The sequence below is a fragment of the Trifolium pratense genome, linkage group LG7, assembly GCF_020283565.1.
Source record: "Trifolium pratense cultivar HEN17-A07 linkage group LG7, ARS_RC_1.1, whole genome shotgun sequence".
Classification (NCBI taxonomy): Eukaryota; Viridiplantae; Streptophyta; class Magnoliopsida; order Fabales; family Fabaceae; genus Trifolium; species Trifolium pratense.
In genome coordinates, this window is record NC_060065.1 from 32,395,361 (window position 1) to 32,416,759 (window position 21,399).

General features: G+C 33.7%; 2 protein-coding genes across 2 annotated transcripts; one reads left to right on the top strand and one right to left on the bottom strand.

Moving 5' to 3' along the window:
• LOC123895274 (farnesyl pyrophosphate synthase 1) lies at positions 1-4,593 on the bottom strand. Its single transcript, XM_045945528.1, has 12 exons — positions 4,229-4,593; positions 3,208-3,232; positions 2,808-2,923; positions 2,588-2,674; positions 2,381-2,497; positions 2,206-2,294; positions 1,682-1,733; positions 1,299-1,394; positions 1,083-1,127; positions 907-996; positions 746-817; positions 1-366 (listed from the first exon to the last, which is right to left on the bottom strand). The coding sequence occupies exons 1-12, from the start codon at positions 4,337-4,339 to the stop codon at positions 238-240; spliced, it is 1,029 nt and encodes a 342-aa protein (XP_045801484.1). The 5' UTR covers positions 4,340-4,593; the 3' UTR covers positions 1-237.
• Positions 4,594-17,014: 12,421 nt separating this feature from the next.
• Positions 17,015-20,750, top strand: LOC123898786 (phosphoglycolate phosphatase 2). The gene is made up of 11 exons (XM_045949797.1): positions 17,015-17,241; positions 17,325-17,392; positions 18,196-18,288; positions 18,370-18,441; positions 18,801-18,872; positions 19,235-19,294; positions 19,380-19,432; positions 19,823-19,920; positions 20,017-20,116; positions 20,223-20,326; positions 20,413-20,750. The coding sequence occupies exons 1-11, from the start codon at positions 17,157-17,159 to the stop codon at positions 20,511-20,513; spliced, it is 906 nt and encodes a 301-aa protein (XP_045805753.1). The 5' UTR covers positions 17,015-17,156; the 3' UTR covers positions 20,514-20,750.
• The last annotated feature ends 649 nt before the right edge of the window (positions 20,751-21,399 follow it).

The window sequence follows — 21,399 nt, forward strand, 5'->3', positions numbered from 1 at the left end:
TTCTTCTAGAAGGAAAATGTTATTGATAATAAAAACCAGTATCACAAATCACAATGCAGTTTACAACATACAGTACAACAAGATTAATCACCCCTCTAAAAAGGAAAAAGGAAACAGTAAGAAATTTGATTTTTAAAAAAAAAAAAAAAAAAAAAAAACCAGCTCCACACAGAAAACATGACTCTATCTAGCCTCTACTGCATCTTCAACAATGTTGGTCTTGGCCTTACAGTAAACCTACTTCTGCCTCTTGTAAATTTTAGCCAAAAAGGACTTCAATACCGCTTGAACTGCTTTGCTAGGATGAGCTTCGATGGAGGTTACAAGCTTCTCATAGCTCGTCCTCTCATATTCCACAAATACACCCTACACATTCGGATTTCGAATAAATTAGTCAGAAAATCAACAATATCATGATGTGTAGAAACGTTTTAACTTATTTTGCTTGACATTTGTACAAAATGTGTGAAGATGGTCTTTCTAAATATCATAATATGTTGCGTCAAAAAAAAAAATCATAATATGTTGACATTGCAAAATTACAATGTGGAGGGTTTTTCCCGATAAACTAATAGTGAAAGGTAGTTTCTACCTCTGTTTCTGAATGACTGTCGTTTAAGGTTAAAGGTAGTTTCTTGTCATTTATTAGATTATGTAAGATTAAAGAATTAGTACATTGACAGTTTAAAATTGGAAAATATAGTAAATTGGATTTCATTTAGCAAACGGACGACGCAGAACAAACCTCGAGATTAAGCTCATTATAAAGGGCCTTGACTTTAGCAACATTTGCTGGATCCGGCTTCCCATAGTTCTCCTGTTCACCACAAAAAGTCATTCCAGTTTAATCATGGCAGAAAAAAAAGAAGGAAAGAAGCAGCAAGAAACAATAAGAAGCTCACTTACATGTAAAACCTTCTTTTGTCGTTCATTGGAAAGTTCCAATGCTTTCACAACTAGCCAAGAGCACTTAAAGTCTTCAATATCTGTACCTATCTGGTTCCATAGATAACGAAAAATGAGATCAAAATAGAAAATTATGTTTCTGTTTCTGGTATCCGTGCTTGATCCAGTATGCGTACCTTTCCGATTGTTTCAGGATCACCGTAGCAATCCAAATAATCATCCTGAACAAGTACGAAAACGAGATGAGAAAAGATGGATTAAATTTAAAACACATTTTTTAAAAGAGATTTCAAGCTGATAGCGAGAGACATGTATACATAGACATGCAACATTCTAGAATTTGAATGGTCAACAGAAATACAAGAGATCAAACCTATGTTAACGATAAGTACCTGAACTTGAAAATATGTTCCCATCTCAACAAGAACGTTCTTCACTTCAACATGGTTATCCAGATTCTCACCCGCCATGAGCAATGCACATGCAACCTATGAAAATAGGAGATACATATACAAAGATAAATAACATAATAGCAGATTATATATTCCATTGTGATATGATTTTCCAAAATGAAACAGATAGGAAATAATAACAGACGTGACTTCAAACTATGCATCGTCTATTTTTTCTAGCTGGATAAAAAATATTATTATATTTTAGTAGTGTGTGAAATACAGTGTGACTGAAGAATCATTTGTCATCAGTATCTCAAGGAACAAGGACAAGGAACCTAAATTAGGGAAGCAAAACAGAAAAAGTAATATATAACACTTACTGGGAGGTAAAATGAATAATAGGCAGTCTTGAACTGAACAATACGCCGGTGCCTGCAAAAGATGTCCGAAACTAGTTATTATTGCTTTTTCAACACAGAAATAGCCAAGGGACTAAAACTGAAGTAAAGTATATAAAATTGCATTGAAACTATTGCTAATTTGCTGGCATGTTATTTGAAAACAAAAGGTATCAGCCGATTTCACATCATAATCACTGCATGTTAAGCTCAAAAAGAACTTGACATTGTTCTTTCTGTAAATCTTAAGCAGCACTCACAAAATTCTGCTGTAAGATAGTAGAATAACAGGAAATTCCTCATTTTATACAGTAAAGATTGCCAAGTACATATCTAACAGGAAAAAAAACAGCTATCACTAAAGGATGTCGCATAAAACTGTTATCTGGTACACAAGTTTTTCTTTTGCATGGTTTCACATAAAAGGCGGCATTTTATGTTTGTCAAAAAAGAGGTTCATCAACATAATTTCTATGCAATTGTTTTCCTATTTTTTCTGTACTCACAGCGATAGTGTGTATTTGGACAGGTCTTTTTCCCCTTCCAGTGTGGTGATCAGATCTATCATCTGTCCTGCAGCAGTTTGAAACTCAACCTAAAAGAAAGTCGACACCGTCAATTTTTAGCTTATTAGCAAGATGAAATAAATCCACATAATTCAAAGCCTAACATTTTTACTACCTCGTTGAACAAATCAAGAAGATCAACATAATATGGCTTTCCCCTGAAATGTTTCTTAAGGATACGCGGAATATGGTTTCTTAGTAGAACTCCGTCATTCGCTGCAATAATTCCAACCTACATCATAGAATAATCAAAGGTGATTATCTTATCGCATCAGCAACAGAAAAAATATCACGAAACTACATGTTTGCGTTTTCTTCAAACCTTGGGTACTCTAAACCAGCATGGCTGACCGCGACGTGTATGGGAGTTATCCATAATGTCGTCAAGAACAAGAAAATATGCCTGAAGCTGCAAAATTCATCAACAGAGGATTTGTAAGATTCCTCAATACAACCACAGTACACATGTGAAATGATTGGGAATTAGTTCAATCATACAATACAATACAAACTACAAAAGCAAGCACTTTTAATTGCCATACCCATTCAATACACCAACCAAGAGCACTAGCTTGGAAAATTTCGTCATCATTTAATGTCTGCCCTTCTTTCAACAATCGGTAGCTGTCAATAACTGACAGTCCACGGTTCAGCTTCCCTGCAATGTAAGTTATATGACATTTTATGTCAATAAGCTTTATATATTTCATAAATGCTTCTTGAATACCACTCTCATCCCTCCCTCTCTTCCTTCCGAGGGAGGGTGTTACAGTAAACTTGTAAGTACATGTTCAAATTGACGATGATTTTGGTAAAAACTACACTTTGAATTTTAAAAAAAAATCACAGTACCGCTGAGATTTAGTCGAATTCACTGTCAATCTAAACAAGTACTAAGTACTCCGTCATAAACTTCGAAAAAGAATAAAGCTCAATTCCTACCTCCAGGCACATTGTAGTCCAGCATCTGCAATAAATTATAGTACAAGATACAATCAGTGCACAACAAAACACATTTGCATGTTCCAATTAAATTGCAGCCACATGTGCATAAGGTACAGCCAGAGTATTATGATCAAATTTTCATGAAAACATAAAAGGGCATAAAAAGTACAGAACCATGTGCAAGTTTCCACAAGAAGCAAAAACCATCTTTGAACATGTTGCATGTACAAAGAGATGCAAATAACTCATTCCATAAGAAGCAAAAACATCCATTGATCACTCCAAAAAATTTCACTGATATTTTTCATAGATTTATCATAAACTTAAACTTAAAAATCATCTTTGCAAAGTAAAGATAAAATTTCACACACACACACACACAAAAAAAAGCCACAAAAGAAACCATTAAGTTTCTCAATCTACAATCAATACAATGTCACATCACATATTCTAATACCTAATTTTTATTTAATAAAATATCCACCGACATTACCAACGACTAATCTCTGTCAGGCAAATTGACTAACCACCTTTAGCGAAGTCTCCTTTCGCAATCCCATTTATTAAAATTCACAAGGTTTGAACCCCGAGACTTTATATCAAGATCCTAGGAAACTAACTGACCATATTTAGTGGGGTCTCTTTTCGCAATCCCATTGATTATATAAAATTCACAAGGTTTGTACTCCAAGACTTTACATCAAGATCTTGCGAAATTGACTGACGACCTTTAGTGGGGTCTCCTTTCACAATCCCATTTATTAAATTTCATATCGAGATCCGAATTCAGTTCCACTCAGACAAACATAATGTTGGTCCTCATTAATATAATCAAACCAAAATTCATCATTTTTTCATCCAAATGAAAATTTAGCAAGTTTCAAACAACCAAAACATAACAACTAAGAAAAAAAAAATTGATTGAATATTTGAAATTGGATAATTGAATTACACACACGACACACCATTGTGAAATAAATAAATATGAAAGAGAAAGAGGTGGATGATGATAATATACCCTATCAACCCATTGACGAGAATCATCGGACCACTCGAAAGCAGGGTCATGGAGAAGCTCAGATTTGAGAACAGAGTAGACATTCAAGAATGTGGACTTGAGATCTGCCATTGATAAAAAAGGAGAGAAAAAGGAACTGTGGATTGAAAGAGAAAGAGAATGAATGAAAAAAAAGTTTGTAGTGAATGGTTCATAAAATTGCAATGAGAGTATAAATAGAGGAATGGAAATAGGAAGAAAGAGAAAAGAGAGAGAGAGATGCTACTCGGCCGGTGAGTGAGTTTGGCTGGATGGCGTCAGGGGGGAAGAAGCCAAAAACAACAAATTATTTGGTAAGAAGTGACCCATCCCCAAATTATATTTCGACGATAGAAATGTCGAAATTGTTAAATCGGATATCATCATCATCATCGAGGTTCCAACTTGGGTGTCTTTACTATCTTTGTGTGCAAGAGTTTTTAATAATTTGTCATTTTATCCACATATACCAAAAAAAAAAGTATGAAATTTTCACTATCATCATGATTAATCTCTATGGAGCATATAAGATGAGTTTTTTCTTCTTAATCGATTTTTTTTTTGTGTACATAATCGAATTTATTTTATACGTAAGAGTTAGTTAGACCAATTCATTATTAATATGTGTCAAATTATTTAACATTTGTTGCAATACATATAACTCGATCGATAAAAACATTGTAATATGCAAAATCAATAGATTTGGTTTAGTGGTGAGCGGCTTGGGTAATATGTTAAAGGCTATGAGTTCAATCCTCGATTCGATTGTAACAAAAAAAAATGAACTAATTAATAAAAAAAATACTTAACACCTTAAAATAATAATGCAATACTTTATTATTATTATTATTATTATTATTATTATTATTTCTATAGTAAACAAATATGTGAATAAACTAAGTCTTTTTCTATTACATTTTATTTTGTGTTATTATTATTATTATTATTATTATTTTTGTCAAGTAAGAATTCCATTTTTTTAAAGTGAATAAGTGAAGTATTTGGGGTTCGAATTTCGACTTCTGCATTTAAAATGCTTATGTCCCTACCAATTGTTCAATTTCTTAAATTGTTTTCTATTCAATTTAATTGTAAGCAATTAATTATATTTAAGTGAAAATGTAAAATATGACTTAACGGGAAATGGTTGCCAGGAAGGATCGCTCTTGTATTGTACATATACAGTGCATTGTTGAAGGATTGGATAATAGCCAGCAAGAAATTTCTTAAAATGTACAAAAAATACAAAAAAAAAAATATCTAAGTAGTTTAATCCTACACACATACTCCCTCCGTTTCATATTATAAGGAAAAAAAAATCATTTTTTCACGTCTCATGTTATAAGCAAAAAAAATCAATTTTTATAATTTTTAAGATGAACTTTTACTTAATTTACTTTCTCTCTTCTTTTCCCTATAATCAATAACCAATAAAAAAAAATTTACATCTTCCCATGAAACTTATTTCAACAAAAACACAAAAAATTATCCTTCAAATTATCATATTTTACTTTTCTTAATAAGTGTGAAAATATTTTTCTTGCTTATATTATGGGATGGAGGGAGTACTCCTTAAGTGTGAAAAATGAGAAATCTTGAGTTTTGATCCTTTCAAATATAAGATCTCTGATGGAAAGTAAATGTAAGGGTCGTTGATGATAGGTTATTGAATGACAACTTCTGAAAATGAGATGTGTATCTGTAAACACTTTGATGATCAAATAAAAAAGCATTGTGATTGTGTGGTTTAGGCTTAGAATAGTGCATATCTCGGCCAAGTGTCATCGACCATAAGTTATAATTTTATAGTGGGAAAATTAGGATTTTTATATTCCAAAATCGAGATTTTTCATTTTATAGTGAGAGAATTAAGATTTTTATTTTGCATATTTTGAAAGAATATGTTGTAACCACCATTGATCATGATGCATGTATAGATTTTATCATTTAAATTAATTTGCATTTCTTTTTTTTTTACTAATTAATTTCCATTTTTTAAATCTCAATTATTTTGCATATTACATGATGCATGGACAAATAATTTTACAAGTATATATAAATTAAATCCTAAAAAATATTTTATCAACCAAATTAAATTGAACGCCTTCATTTATGGACCTAATTTTTATGGTCAAATTTTGTGGACTTAATTCAACATAAGTTTTGTGTAAAAAAAAAAAAAATCAACATAAGTTTTCTAATTTAAGGAACTGCAATTTTAGCATGCTCTCAATCTCAAGTGCAAAGCATAAAAAACAGAAAAATATTCTAGTGTACTTTGTTTTTCCGTACTAATATTGACCAATCATAAAGAAGTGTTTTCTTTTAATTGAAACGTGTCATTTTCTAATTGGATGATTAGTTCCCAGTTTTGGAATTGGATCCCGTGAAACGCTGGCCACGTTGTTCTTGCAACCCACGAGTATGGTGCAAGGAGTTTTTAAATAGTTATTATCAGGTGTTTCGTGTTTACAAATATATTAATCCAATGAGTGGTTCTGATTAAATCTTGTTAGTGAATGTTGACTAAATAGTGAAGTCAAGATTAATCTCGTGGTTATGGTTTTGCTTAATAGGGTGGAATCAGTGGATCTATACAATTTAAAATTAATTTAAGATATGTATGGTTCACGTGGTACGTTTAATTTATTTTTATTTTTTTTGACGAAAATTTAAAAATATATATGTTAGTACTTCTCAAATGACCGGTCAAATATATTCGTGCATAATCAAAAAATTAAAAATATCATGCTATGATAAGCTAGTATGTTTTTTTCAATAGAATAAATTATTAAGTTGGTTCATGTATCTTTTTTTTTTGACGTAAAGTTGACATCTAATAAATAGATATTTTACTTTTGGTATTTTAAATTAATTTTTGTCTCCGATAAATGTTTTTTAATTTGGTCCTTCATTGACATTTATTTTTTAGCACGGGTAAATACATTGATATGAAGTATTAAGTGTCACGTGAACAATGACATTGGTATTACATAGTCAAAGGTCATAAGCCTTTCATTGGGAAATAAATATTAAAAAAAAAATGAAAAAACAAGATTTTAATGGTATTGATCAACGGTGCGCCCTCTCAAGTGAATATCACAATGGAGGGAAAAAAGTGGTTAAGTGCGTGAAGACAAAAACTTATTTGAGTAAGTGAAACTATACAGTTAATAAAGAAACCAAATTGAAAAACGTTTGACAAAAACAGAGACTAATTAAAAATATTTATAGAATTGAAAACATATTTGAGAATGAATTACAAAGACATGAACCAATTTAGTAATTTAGGGTCGGTTTGATAAAATTAAGTTATAAGCTAACTTATAGTTGATAAGTTAGTTTATAGCTGATAGCTGAAAAGTTAACTGATTAGAATTAAAGTGTTTGATAAAATTAGTTTTTAAAATGATTGATAAATATAAAATGACATAAAAGAACATGTATATTTTGTGGGTAGTTTTTTATTTTGTAAAAAATAATAAACTAAATTAAAGGTTAAAAATGGAAAAATTGTAAAAAACTATAAGTTCAAACGCTACTTGAAAGTTGAAATAACATCTTAAAAAAATTATAAGCTAATGAGAAAAGTTTTTTACCAAACACATTTTATTTTATCAAACAAACTTATAAGCTAATATAATAAGAATTTAATTTATATGCACTGTCAGTGTAAAATTATTTTACACATATGTTCAATAATATATCAACACATCATGTATGGTATTTCAAAGGCTAAATTAGTTAAATGGTCATTGAATTTTGAATGTCCACCATATCTAACGGTGCACCATTACTAAATAATTTTTCTCTTTATTTCTTCATCTTCTTCATTTACTCATTTACCTTGTTCTTCATCTTCCTCATCATGTTCATAAATTCATCAAACAAATCAAGATTTGCAACTTCAACATTTTCAGATTTGCAACAAATTAAAGGTAATGGTATACAAACCAAAACAAAATACTTTTTATTAAAATTTAACATTGGATGTTCATCATTTCTTCGAATTTCTGGGTTTTTCTTACCAAAATAAAATTATGGGTTTAAACCAAAATGAAAAAATCTACCCAACAAGGCAACAATAATAACAACAACCTCAATTGAAGAGAATAAGAAAGGAACAAGGATTTTGTGTGCCTTGATTCTCTCCTGATTTCAATTGAAGATGAAGAAGGAACAAGGATTTGGGAATTAGGGGAGATAACATAGTAATTAGGTGTGGGAAACAACAACAACAACAAATCAACATAAGAAGAAGATGAAGGAAATGGTGAAGATGAGATCTGGAAAAAAAAAAGAAAAAAAAAACCTATCCTTTTGTTTTTTTTTTTTGGAAAATGACTTGCCATGTCATCGCAACTTAACGTTTTCAGTGAAAATTAGACGGAAGGGACCATTGTGATCAACGGATATTTCTTTAAGGGACCATTTTGAACCTTTTTTTTTCTTTAAGGGACCATTGTGAAACCTAAAATTTCTTTCTTTTAACTAATTTAGCCTATTTAAAAACATATGATATGTCATGTTTATTAAAGATGTGGCAAGACATTATTGAAGGCATGTGTAAAGAATTTTTTGGATGGTAATTTTATTTAAATTTAAAATAATTAAATACTTAAACAAACAATTTCATACGTGGACATTGTGGGGAGAGAGAGGATTACTTCATTAATAATATTAGTTCATATATTTCATACTTTTTTTTTTGTTGATTCAATTTTATTTTTTTCAAATGAGGATTTGACGTGAAACAGAAATATACTACTTTGTTCACAGACCTATTTTTGTTTAGCAATTTTATGTTTAAAATTATTAATAATGATGTGGCAAAGAGATATACTAGTTTTTTTTATAATATACTACATTTTTTTTATTTAATGTAGTATAAATGTATAATATACTAGTTTTTTTCTACCAAAAAAACAAAATAATATCTTTATTTTTTTGATAAGTAACAAAATAATAATATAGTACGGAGTAGCAGTGCCGTCTCCGAGTTTTTCGGAGGCTTTGTGCGAAATATAAAAGTGGGCCTTTAATAAAAAAAACGTAATTTTTTATTATAAAAAAACCATCATCGATTTAAATTGCAAATAACATAAAATTATAATCATTCTTGTAATTAACATAAAAAAGATTTATAGTCTAACAATAATAACAAAATACATTATAGCTACTTTGCTTATAAAAAAACATTCTCGCTACTTAAATCGACTCATTCTTGCTGCATTTTGTGAAGCAAATTCATCAATCAAGTCTTCATATTGTATGTCATCCAAGAGATTATTCTCAATTGCTATCAATGTTAAGCCGTTAACCGACGTTAATGCCACCGGTGATGGTGGCAGGTCAACGCCTCACGCCTGGTGGTGGTGAATTAATGGAGATTTTGAGAAAGAATACGTAGAACGCAAAACACAAGAAGATAGACTTCTCTTATCTGTTTTTTTCTTAGGAAAACGGGTTGGGCTGGGCCTTACTGCCCTTACAACATTTTCTAACATAAATAATTAATTTTAATGTGTTGATGGAGTCATTGGTTGCGCGTAACTTATTTGAGGGGTATAGAATAGGGGAAACTAATACTATTTCGGTGTCCCATCTTCAGTTCGCTGATGATACTTTGCTACTTGGGGGGAAGAGTTGGGGTAATGTACGGGCATTGCGAGCTGCTCTAGTGTTGTTTGAGACTATGTCTGGTTTGAAGGTTAATTTTAACAAAAGTATGCTGGTGGGGGTGAATATTCCTGACTCCTGGTTAGGCGAAGCTGCGTCTGCTCTGTGTTGTAAAGTGGGAAAGATTCCTTTCATTTATGTGGGGCTTCCTATAGGGGGTGATTCGAGGCGTCTGAGCTTTTGGGAACCAGTGTTGGATCGTTTAAAAACTCGATTATCTGGGTGGAAGAGTCGTTTTCTTTCTGTTGGTGGTCGTTTGGTTTTGCTAAAGTCTGTCTTGACGTCTCTACCTGTCTATGCTCTCTCCTTTTTCAAAGCTCCTTCAGGTATCATTTCCTCTATTGAATCTCTTTTCATTAAATTTTTTTGGGGTGGGGGTGAGGATATTAGGAAAATCGCATGGATTAATTGGAAAACTATCTGTTTACGTAAGGAGTATGGCGGTTTGGGGGTTAGACAGTTGAGGGAGTTTAACTTGGCACTTTTAGGTAAATGGTGTTGGAGGATGTTAGTTGATCGAGAGGGGTTGTGGTTTAGGGTGTTGGCAGCTCGGTATGGGGTGGAGGGAGGGAGGTTGCGAGATGGAGGCCGTAGAGGGTCATCGTGGTGGCGCGAGATAGCGAGGATTAGGGAGGGTGTTGGTGAGTCAGGAGGGAGATGGTTTGGGGAGCATGTGGTTAGGAGGGTTGGGGATGGCTCTGATACTCTCTTTTGGATAGATCCCTGGTTGGATGAGACTCCTTTGTGTGAGCGATTTGGTCGTCTTTATGTCTTGTCAGAGACCAAGTCGTTTACGGTGGCTGAGATGTTTACTCTGGGTTGGGGGTTAGATGGGGCAGCGTGGGTGTGGCGGAGGCAGTTGAGGGCTTGGGAGGAGGAGATGTTGGAGGAGTGTCAGACTTTACTTTCTAACATTTCATTGCAGGCACATATTACAGACAGGTGGCAGTGGCAGCCAGATCCGGATACAGGCTACAGTGTTCGGGGAGCTTATGAGCTTTTGACTACCCTTGATTCGGTTACTATAGATGATGCGGAGCACCTCATTTGGCATTCTCAGGTCCCTTTGAAGGTATCCATCTGTGCGTGGCGCTTATTGCGGGACAGGTTGCCTACAAAGTCAAACCTGATTTCTCGAGGCATTCTGTCTTCTGCAGCACAGTTATGCATTTCTGGATGTGGGGAGGCAGAGTCAGCTTATCACTTATTCATCTCATGCAGCTGTTTTGGTTCCCTTTGGGCTTTAGTGTGCACTTGGATTGGCATCCCATCGACGAGTTCTACTTCTATCCGGGATCATTTTGTTCGGTTCACTCTTTCAGCTGGTGGATCTCGAGCACGTCGGTCTTTTTTGCAGCTTGTTTGGCTCGCTAGCGTGTGGGTTATTTGGACAGAAAGAAATCACCGATTGTTTACAGGCTCAATTAGTACTCCTCTTCAGATGATGGACAAGATCAAGCTTTTTTCCTATAGGTGGTTGAAGATGACGAGTGTTACTCTAGTTTCAAACTACCATGTTTGGTGGTCTAGTCCCTTATTATGTTTGAGTCTTGTATGATTTTGATTGTGTATTTCTTTCTTGGTCTCACTGTAAACTTTGTTTAGTCTATCTTGGCACACCTTGTGCTGAGGAGGCTGTTTTGTTCATATTTATATATATATCATTTTAGCTTTTTCAAAAAAAAAAAATAATTAATTTTTTCACCCCCTAACTTACTAATACTACTACCCTAGAATTTTTTTTGTGGCCCTCATTTTTAAGAGATCTTGTGCCACGGCCCATGTCGCACATGGGCCTAGGCCACCCCTGTTATTTTTAAAATTACTAATAATACGTGGCAATGAAATCTAATATTTTTTTTTGTTACAAAGAAATCTACACTTTTTTTTGAGTAAAAAACTTTCTATATAATTTTTTTTTATATAAACATGAGGGCCTAAGCCCGAAAAGGAAGAATTACACAGGAATCAATCTGGGGTTTGTAATCCCAAATCTATCAGCAGTACAAATTTCTCTAATGTGAGATGGACAATCATCAAAGAAAATCAATTCTTTATCTAGAGTGGATCCTAAATTAGCCAATGCGTCGGCGCATTTGTTTGCCTCCCTATAAGTATGTGAGATTTCAACTTTCCAATTCATATCCAACATGCGCCAGATTTGCTTCATCAAGGCTGCTCCTGAGGAGCTTCCCAATTGTCTGGCTTTTACTACCTTCACCACTGCCTCTGAATCAATGTTTAATTCCACCATCGTGAAGCCCATATGATGCACATACCTTAACCCTTCTAGCACTCCCCACAGCTCAGCCACAAAAGAACTACACAAACCAACTCCTTTGGCGTATCCTCCGAGCCACTCTCCTTCGCAACCTCTGATAACCCCGCCACAACCTGCAGCTCTATTTTCTTTATACGCACCATCAATATTCAACTTGACAAAGTTCATTTTCGGCGGACTCCAGCCTATCCACCTAATTGACCTGGTTCTTTCTAGCACCACAATATTGTTGTTGAATGCATGCATATAATCACCTAATAATTTCATAACCTGCTGTACAGGTCTAGTGGGACGCACAAAATCCTCATCATGAATCTCCTTGTTTCTCCAATACCATAGACAATGACAAGCTTGTGCCCAATACTCGCGCCACTGTCCCCTCCTGTCCCAATTAACAGAATTTTGCAGATTAAAACAAACCCAATTTTTGACGTTTCCCATAAGAAAACTCCCTCTGTCATTTGCTGGAACCACTGTAACCCAAATTTGCATTGCTTTAGGACAATCTCTCATGACATATATGGCTATTTCTGCAACATCTCCACAATAATTGCACATAGCATGCCCCAAGCCCATGCTACTTTTGGTCGAATTAGTAAGCAGCCGATCATGCATTAACAACCAAACAAAGGCACGCATTCTTTCAGGAACTTGTAGCTTCCATATCATGTTCCACGTGCTGTCAGACTCATTACCATGGAAATCACACAAGTTGTTATACATGCTTGAAACCGAAAAGCTATACTTGCTACCTCCAACTCCTAGTCTCTCATCACAACCATACTCTTCCATAGGTGGAAGAATTGCAGCAATCTTCTGCTGTAACACTGTCGGTACCCAGTTAGTGATGAGATTCCAGTTCCATTTGCCATCATTGTTAACTAAATCACATACTTTCAGCCCACTAAGGTGAGGTGGTATCGAAATTTGCTGGTTTAAACATAAGCCTTCTTCAATCCAAGCTTCATTCCAAGCGTCAATGGTGCGACCATCACCTACTCTCCAATAGCTGAATCTATCGAGCAAAGGTTTAAGCTCAACCAACACTTTCCAGAGGCTAGAATCATTTGACTTACTATTATCTCCAAATTGCATTCCATTCCCTACATACTTTCCTCTTAGAACACGACACCACTATTCATCATTGCTTTCGAGAAACTTCCACACAAGTTTAAGCAAACAAGCCTTATTCATTGTTTCAAGTTTCCTAAAGCCGAGACCTCCCATCCTCTTAGGAACTGTTAATTTCTCCCAGCCAATTGCGTGATATCGGCGCTTTTGATCTGTATCTCCCCAAATAAATTGTCTTTGTAATCTTTCAATATCATCCAATACTGACTTGGGAACTTTAGCAGACATGAAAGGATATACAGGAACTGCTTCAATAACACTCTTAGCTAACGTAACTCTTCCCGCAAAAGATAGATGCTTTGCCTTCCAATTAGACAATTTCATGCTTACTTGATCAAGTAAATACTGAAAGTCTGCTCTTTTAGGGGCTCTCCCATTCAGTGGCACACCAAGATATTTACCAAAATCATTTGTCTCTTTGAAGCCAGAAATATTTAAAATTTTATTCCTCATGCATCTCTCTACATTCCTAGAGAACAAAATACTTGTTTTATCTTGGCTAATTTCTTGACCAGACATCATGCAAAACTTTGCATAGTGTCTTTGATACATTTGATTTGCTGCTCACTTGCTTCACCAAAAATTAGTAGATCATCAGCAAACATTAGATGAGAGACCACATGACCATTCCTACCAGCTTTGATTCCTTTCCACCTCTTTTCCTCAACCTCCTTAAGGATAAGATGAGAAAGCTTATCCATACATAACACAAACAAATATGGAGAGATAGGTCTCCTTGACATTTGTCATAACACTCGTAACAGAATGCATAATAACATTAATGAGAGCATCAGGAAAATTTATTTCAACCAAAATTCGCCAAATAAACTCCCAGCTCAGTTTATCATATAGGCCTTAGCAAGATCAACTTTAATTGCAAAAACTCCTCTCCTTCCTTTCATATGATGCATGGTATGCGCCATCTCTTTAGCCACTACTATGTTCTCATGAATATTTCTCCCGGGAACAAAACCAGTCTGAAATGGAGAAATTAAATACGCCATACTATATAATATATTTATTTCTTGTTATATTTTCTTTTGTGGAAAATATTGTTAGTTGTTTTTATAGACTTATTAATGCACTCATATCCGGTAACTAATTAATGCCTAATTGCGCCAACAAAAGAAAGTATTTAATACCTATCCAAAATTAGTATAAAAAAAAAACATCGAAGACTCAAGTTAACTACCTATATCATCAACCTATCAATTGAGTTCAGGTATGCTCCATTGCCTTATCCTCCATTGCTTTCCATTACCTTACTCAGATCGTGACACGTGAATAAAAACTAATCAATGGTCCAGATTTAAAATGTAAGGAAAAAAAAAAGGAAAGAAAATATTACAACTTTGATGTGAAAATTATGTACATATTTTCTTTATCACTGGTACTTATCAATAAACAACTCATCATCTCAATCTTGTAACATAACAGAACACAAAATTCTTAGTCACTATTCCTTATAACAACAAGTTTGTCGCAACAAGGTAGATGTTCTACCAATACATCAAAACAATAAGAATAAGAAGAGGACCGATAAGGCAGTCATGCTTTGATAAAACAAAATAAAAAATGAAGGGGAAGATTCAACATAAACAAAAGGGGAAGATTACAACTTAAAATTATACTCTAAAATTAATTACAACCAAACAATCTTCAATTTCAACCAAAACAATCTTCAGTTTCAGTGATAATCTTCAATTTCAATCAAACCATCTTTAACCGAAATTGAAAAGGGGGAAAGTGGCAGGGAGACACGGCGGCGGCGCGGCGGTGCGGCGGTGAGGAAGGAAGATGTCTTGTCGGCGACGGTGAGTGAGAGACACTATGATAGAGAGATGGAGATACGACGGAGAGATTGAAAGTTGACGGAGAAGACAAAAATTCTGAGAGAGAAGTAGATGGGTTCTTGTGACAAGGAAGAAGAAGAATTGATTTATCAAAAAAAAAAAAAGAATTGATATTCCAATCTAATCTGAATCATTGATTGGTTTTTATCCATGTGTCACGATCCGAGCAAGGTAATGGAAAGACAATGGAGAATAAGGCAATGGAGCATACCTGAACTCCTATCAATTAGGTAACTATTCCACCGTATTTTTTGCACCACTAATCCACCGTATTAATTTGGTGTTTTGTCAAAAAATCAGCTTCTTTAAAAATCAGCTACCTAAACATTGATTTAATTGTTTTGGTTCAAAGTTAAAGACAATCCTCGTGTACACTAATGGAACGAAGAAGGAGGCTGTGTTGCTTTGTCATATAGTTAAAGACAATTTTGTCTTAAATTTTTTTATGAGACACATTTTATGATGCTGCTTCTTTCAAAGTAAAATAAGTGGGACCAACTATTATTTATTACTCCTTAAGATATACATATTGGTACATGTTAACACATCCTATAAATCAATGTTTTGAAAACCGGACCGGACCGGCCGGTCCGACCGGTTCGACCACGAACCGGTGCCCTCGGCGGTCCGGTCGACTAGCAAGAACCGCTAGTCAGTGGAACCGGTCAAAAACCGGTGTGAACCGGTATGAACCGGTGTGAACCGGTGTGAACCGGTGAACCGGTGAACCGGAAAACCGGCCGGTTTTTCTCTCACTTAAAAAAAAAAAAAAAAAAAACTGATTTTTTAATTAAAAAAAACGATGGATTGAAATTGAAAGGTTAAAAAATCAAAAATCTTTCCTTTCCAACCATAGACTCAAACACGTGAAAAAATTATATGAACGGTTCAATATAAACGGTTCAATAACGGTTGAACCGATCCGACCGGTTGACCCTTGAACCAGTTGTCACAACGGTTCGACCTCCGGTCCGGTTCTTAAAACATTGCTATAAATATCATCCATTGAATTGCGGCCACTATTTTCACATTTTACCACTCTCTTTGTTTTAATTCTCACAAAATATCTTTCACCAATTGTTTTGATGAAGATCACAGTCCAACACTTTATAGTGTTGTGAGTCTTTATTGCTCTAGGAACTCAGGAGGACAATTAAAAATCACATTTTTTGAAAAACGGTCTTATAGTACACATGTGTCTACTGTGACTTGTGAGGTTTTCTACTTGGTAATGGTGTTTTTGAACATAGTAAAACACCGTATAAGCAAAAAAGTTCTTGAAAGTTTTTGAGTAAAATTATATTTAAGAGTAGAAAATTATTAGGTAATGATTCATATTTTTAGGCGTAAGTTTTTTCAACAACTAAAAATGATTACTTGGGAAAAATTACATTTAAGAGTAGAATATAAAATTATTAAAATTACCAAGGACAACTAAACTATCTCTAATCTTTTTATTGTTTTTTTTTTCTTTCTATTTCTATTGATATATTTATATTTTTATGCATATTTTTTAATAGAGTAAAATTATAATAAAGGATATACAATTTGAAATATTATTTAAATTAACAAGGATAAATTATTAAAGTAATCTATTTTATTAACGCCTGCCTGTGTCTAACTTATGTCCAAAAAAAATATGTCTTATGTTATTATGAGTTTGTTAATAAAAGATTTTTGTTACTACTAAAAAATCAAGGATATTATTGTTAAGTGTTATTTCAAATGATAGTGGAGGGCAAAATGGACCAAAGAAAAAGCCAGTCCAAACTCCCCTATCCCCTTTATATATTATTATAGATTATAGATTATAGATATCAGAATGGATTAGTCACCTTAATTATAAAATAAAAAAAAAATAAAAAAATAAAAAAAAGGAAAGAAACGTGTGGCTTGGATGGTTAGTTACGCAAAGAAGAAGGAGGGAAAAAGTAAGGGAGCACGCAGATTGCAGTGAAGAGCTTTGATGAGTTCGTCGTCGCAGCGTCTTTCAGTTAATAATTTGAAAGATCTATTTGATTCAGTCGAAGCTTTTCTCTTCGATTGCGATGGTAACTAAGTAACTAATCGTTTCATTCTTCTTCTTCATAGTTTCATTTTTGTAACTAACTCTCTCTCTATATATATTATTTAGGTGTGATTTGGAAGGGTGATCAACTTATCGATGGCGCTTCTCAAACTCTCCACATGCTTCGCTCCAAGGTAACTACTTTCAATTCTATAATTTTCTCAATTAACAATCAAATTTACTATTATCATTATTCTAACTAACTAATTATTCTAACTCGGCATGTTTGGATAAACACCTTATTTGCACCTTACACCACAAACACTTATCATCATAAGCTAATTCTATACCAAACATAAAATAAACTTACATTGCTTTTATATGTTATAAGTTGTTTTCGTAAGCTATATATATTGGAGAACTTATGAAAATAAGTTGAAAAATGCTAAGTTGTTTTTATAAGTTCTTCCAAACAGTCTTACAAAACTTATGTCAGTAGATGAACTCAATTAAGTTAATCCAAACAGTCCCTTAGTCTAACTAACTAATGTAACTAATATTTAGGAACCACATTTTTAAATGTTGTATGCATGTTTTGATGCAGCAAGAGGATATTTAAGTCAATATAAAGATTTTTCATACGTTTTGATGCATCTTTTACTAAAGGATATTCTGATGGATGAAAAAAAAAAAAATGGTTTTATCATGTCAAATAACCTGTTAGAAATAAGATAAAACCATTGATATGGCTCTGATACCATGTCAAATAACCGATTATCCCAAAACCTTAAGGTGTTAGGATAGAGCCATATCAATGGTTTTATCTTATTTCTAACAGAACTAAATTGATTAATATTTCATAAATTTGAGAGATTAAATTGCCCGATCTTTTTAAATTTGATATTTTTCGATCATTTTGTTCCGCCATTTTTTTCTTCCCTTTGAAAAAAATTGAATGCTTCTCTGTATTAATATTAATATGCAATTTCTTTGTTAGGGGAAGAAGTTGGTGTTTGTCACCAATAATTCTTGGAAGTCTAGGAGCCAATTCGCTGAAAAGTTCAAATCTTTGGGAATTTCTGTTTCCCCGGTTTGCTTCTCTTTCTATTTCAATTTCATGTTTCCTCATTTCTACGGTCCTTACTAGTTATCTTTTTTGTTTTACTTACAGGATGAGATATTCTCGTCGTCTTTTGCAGCTGCTATGTACTTGAAGCTCAACAATTTCCCTACCCAAAAGAAGGTTCTTTCTTGCATTGCTTACTCCATTGCCTCCACTTGTTTCATTTTTTATGTTACCAACTAAATTAGTAGCTAATGGAGAATGGTGCATGCCATGGCTTGGTTCATTTACATAAAATGGTCACTGCATTGCATTCTACTATTTTTGAAAAACATAAATAAAAGTAAGTGATATATATATATATATATATATATGTATATCTTTTTTCATAATTGAAAGTGAAAACATAAAAATATTTGCTTATATCGAATAGGGTCCCTAGTTTTCGGTTTGCTTTTAGATATTTCATGTCAAAATTAGTCACCTACCTGTATAGTGTATAGTGTATAGACTAGCTAATGTTACTACTCAATGTTCAGGTTTATGTGATTGGTGGGGATGGTATACTGGATGAGTTGCAGCTTGCTGGCTTCACAGCTTTTGGTGGTCCTGTAAGTCTTTATGGATAATAGTCCATCTCCTTTTGTCCCTTATTGAAATTGAATTACATGGTGTGTTCAGGGAAATTCAAGAGTCATGTATGCATGCATTGTTGTTTTACCAGATTAGTTTTTCTGCTTAAGTTATATTTCACTCAACGCTTTTGTTGTTGTCTAATTATTTTTTCTGCTCAAGTCATGTATGATTATTTTTTACCTTCATTGAATAGGAACTAATTAGGGGTAAGCAACATGTAATTGTGAATGTCTTGTTAGAAAAGAAACCCTTGCACAAACAGTTTTGCTCAATTAATCATGCAGCTTGTTAGGATTGTCACTCAAGTTATTTTCACTGAAGCATTCAATAATTGCAGGGTGATGCAGATAAAACAATAGACTGGAAGCAGAGTGGAATTTTTGAACATGATAAGAGTGTAATGTAACACCTTGCCTGTTGTTACTTTGAGTAACTTTGTTTAGATAGCTGCTCGCAGTTAACTGATTAGTTCACTTTTGCAGGTCGGAGCTGTAGTGGTTGGTATAGATCCAAAAATTAACTATTACAAGCTCCAGTAAGAAAATATTTTCCTCTGTTCTTTTCTTGAGCACTTTATCTTGTGCTCCTTTTGTCTCAAAATATTTTAGTTCAGAACCCTCGATGACCTATTACAACACTGCAAAATGTTATAGTTAACAAATCGCCTTTTTATTAATAATATATTAAAGCAGTTTTTCAACAGTTAAATGAACCAAAAGCAGGAGATTTTTTCTTAAAGTGATCGACTTAGAAAGTATACTGTAGGAGAATAGGTAGATTTTTGTTTTCATCAAATTCATCTAACTGTTCATGGCAGCATCCTCTTAAATTCTGATTAGACAAAACATTGCTTTAAGAATTCACTCCACAATTATGTAACACTCCCTCCGTCCCATATGTTGATATCTCACATTTCATCTAACAGGTATGGAACCCTTTGCATACGCGAAAATCCAGGATGCCTTTTCATTGCCACCAACCGTGATGCAGTTGGGCATATGACTCCTTCCCAAGAATGGCCTGGTCCTCTATTATATCCTATTTTATTCTTAAACGACCGAGATTTATATGCAACTTGATTGTATGTCCTAATAATAATGTATAAAACTTGTATTTCAGGAGCGGGGTGTATGGTTGCGGCCGTGTGTGGATCAACCCAGAAGGAGCCTGTTGTAGTCGGGAAACCATCAACCTTCATGATGGACTTTTTACTTGAGAAGTAAGAAACTTAAATTCTTAAATTTGTTGATTTAAGTCTACCGGGACTTGATTTGTTTTACTTTATATTCTTCTCCTCTCAGAACATAACACACTATTTCAAGCAGATTCAATTTAAGTTGCTCCAAGATGTGTATGGTGGGTGATAGATTAGATACCGATATATTGTTCGGACAAAGTGCTGGTTGCAAAACTCTTTTAGTGCTTTCAGGTAATTATGACAAGCCTTGTATTTTTCTGCATAATATATAGACACCTAACCCAACATGTTGTGATTACTTCTATTTGTGCAAACAGGTTGCACAACTCAATCAGCTCTACAAGACCCTTCAAATAATATTCAGCCGGACTATTACGCGACCAAAATTTCTGAAATGCTTGAATTATTGGGAGCATAAATTGGTTTTTTTTTCTTCCCCAATTTAGACACTCCTTTCATCCCATTGAGACTGCAGAATAATGCTTTCCACATTGATACAATTTTCACAATTTATGTGGTTGGTACCTCATTTTCTGCCACCTTAATTTTGTGGTAGTTTAAACCAAACATCCCATGTGGGTAATGGGTTTGCAACAATCTTCCCTCATTATTTATCTAATGTGTTAATTGCCATTTATGCAGTACTTTTACCATACTTCATCTTGCTTTGATGATTTTGGCTTTTATCTCACTGCACCATCTTATTCTTCAAGTTGTTCCACTTAAAAAGGATAAATGAAAGGATTAAGCTACATTTTTTGGTAACTGTGATACTTGAGAATATAATCTGAGATGATGACACCAAAATAGAACACTACCTACTCAACAAAACAAAAGCAATGTTAAGCACAAATTAGTTGCAATGTTACCCTTTGCTGTTAGACATTAGGAATGTTTTGTAGCTAGTTAATTTTATGTCTTACACCAAATCAGCATAATCTGATAAGTGGTAAAACTATAAGCACAACTTAGATCAAACCATAAATAGTTGGACAAAACATTAAGAATCGTAGCATAAGATGGCAGGAATTAATCCATCATACCTCACCACAACTATCTATTTATTATGTTACAATTATTCCATAGTTATTTCTCAAGAGTTAACTACTCCCATCCAATTCTTGTTTGTGCTGGCATTTTTATACTTTTCAGCTGTGCCTCATTCACTTTCCACACCCAATGTTTGTAAAATTTCTTAAGATTCCTCATTGCCTTATGGGCCATGGCCCATGGCTATCTTTGTGTATTATTTTCTTTATTGTTCCTACGAACAGAATGTCTCATTGTTACTAAAAAACAAGAAC

Coding starts and splice junctions, on each gene's coding strand:
- LOC123898786 (XM_045949797.1), top strand. CDS start 17,157: ATGAGTTCGTCGTCGCAGCGTCTTTCAGTTAATAATTTGAAAGATCTA. Junction 18,289..18,369: donor TGGGAATTTCTGTTTCCCCG/GTTTGCTTCTCT, acceptor TTTTACTTACAG/GATGAGATATTCTCGTCGTC. Junction 19,295..19,379: donor TTTTTGAACATGATAAGAGT/GTAATGTAACAC, acceptor TCACTTTTGCAG/GTCGGAGCTGTAGTGGTTGG.
- LOC123895274 (XM_045945528.1), bottom strand. CDS start 4,339: ATGGCAGATCTCAAGTCCACATTCTTGAATGTCTACTCTGTTCTCAAA. Junction 2,924..3,207: donor GGACTACAATGTGCCTGGAG/GTAGGAATTGAG, acceptor CTTACATTGCAG/GGAAGCTGAACCGTGGACTG. Junction 2,498..2,587: donor GCTGGTTTAGAGTACCCAAG/GTTTGAAGAAAA, acceptor TCTATGATGTAG/GTTGGAATTATTGCAGCGAA.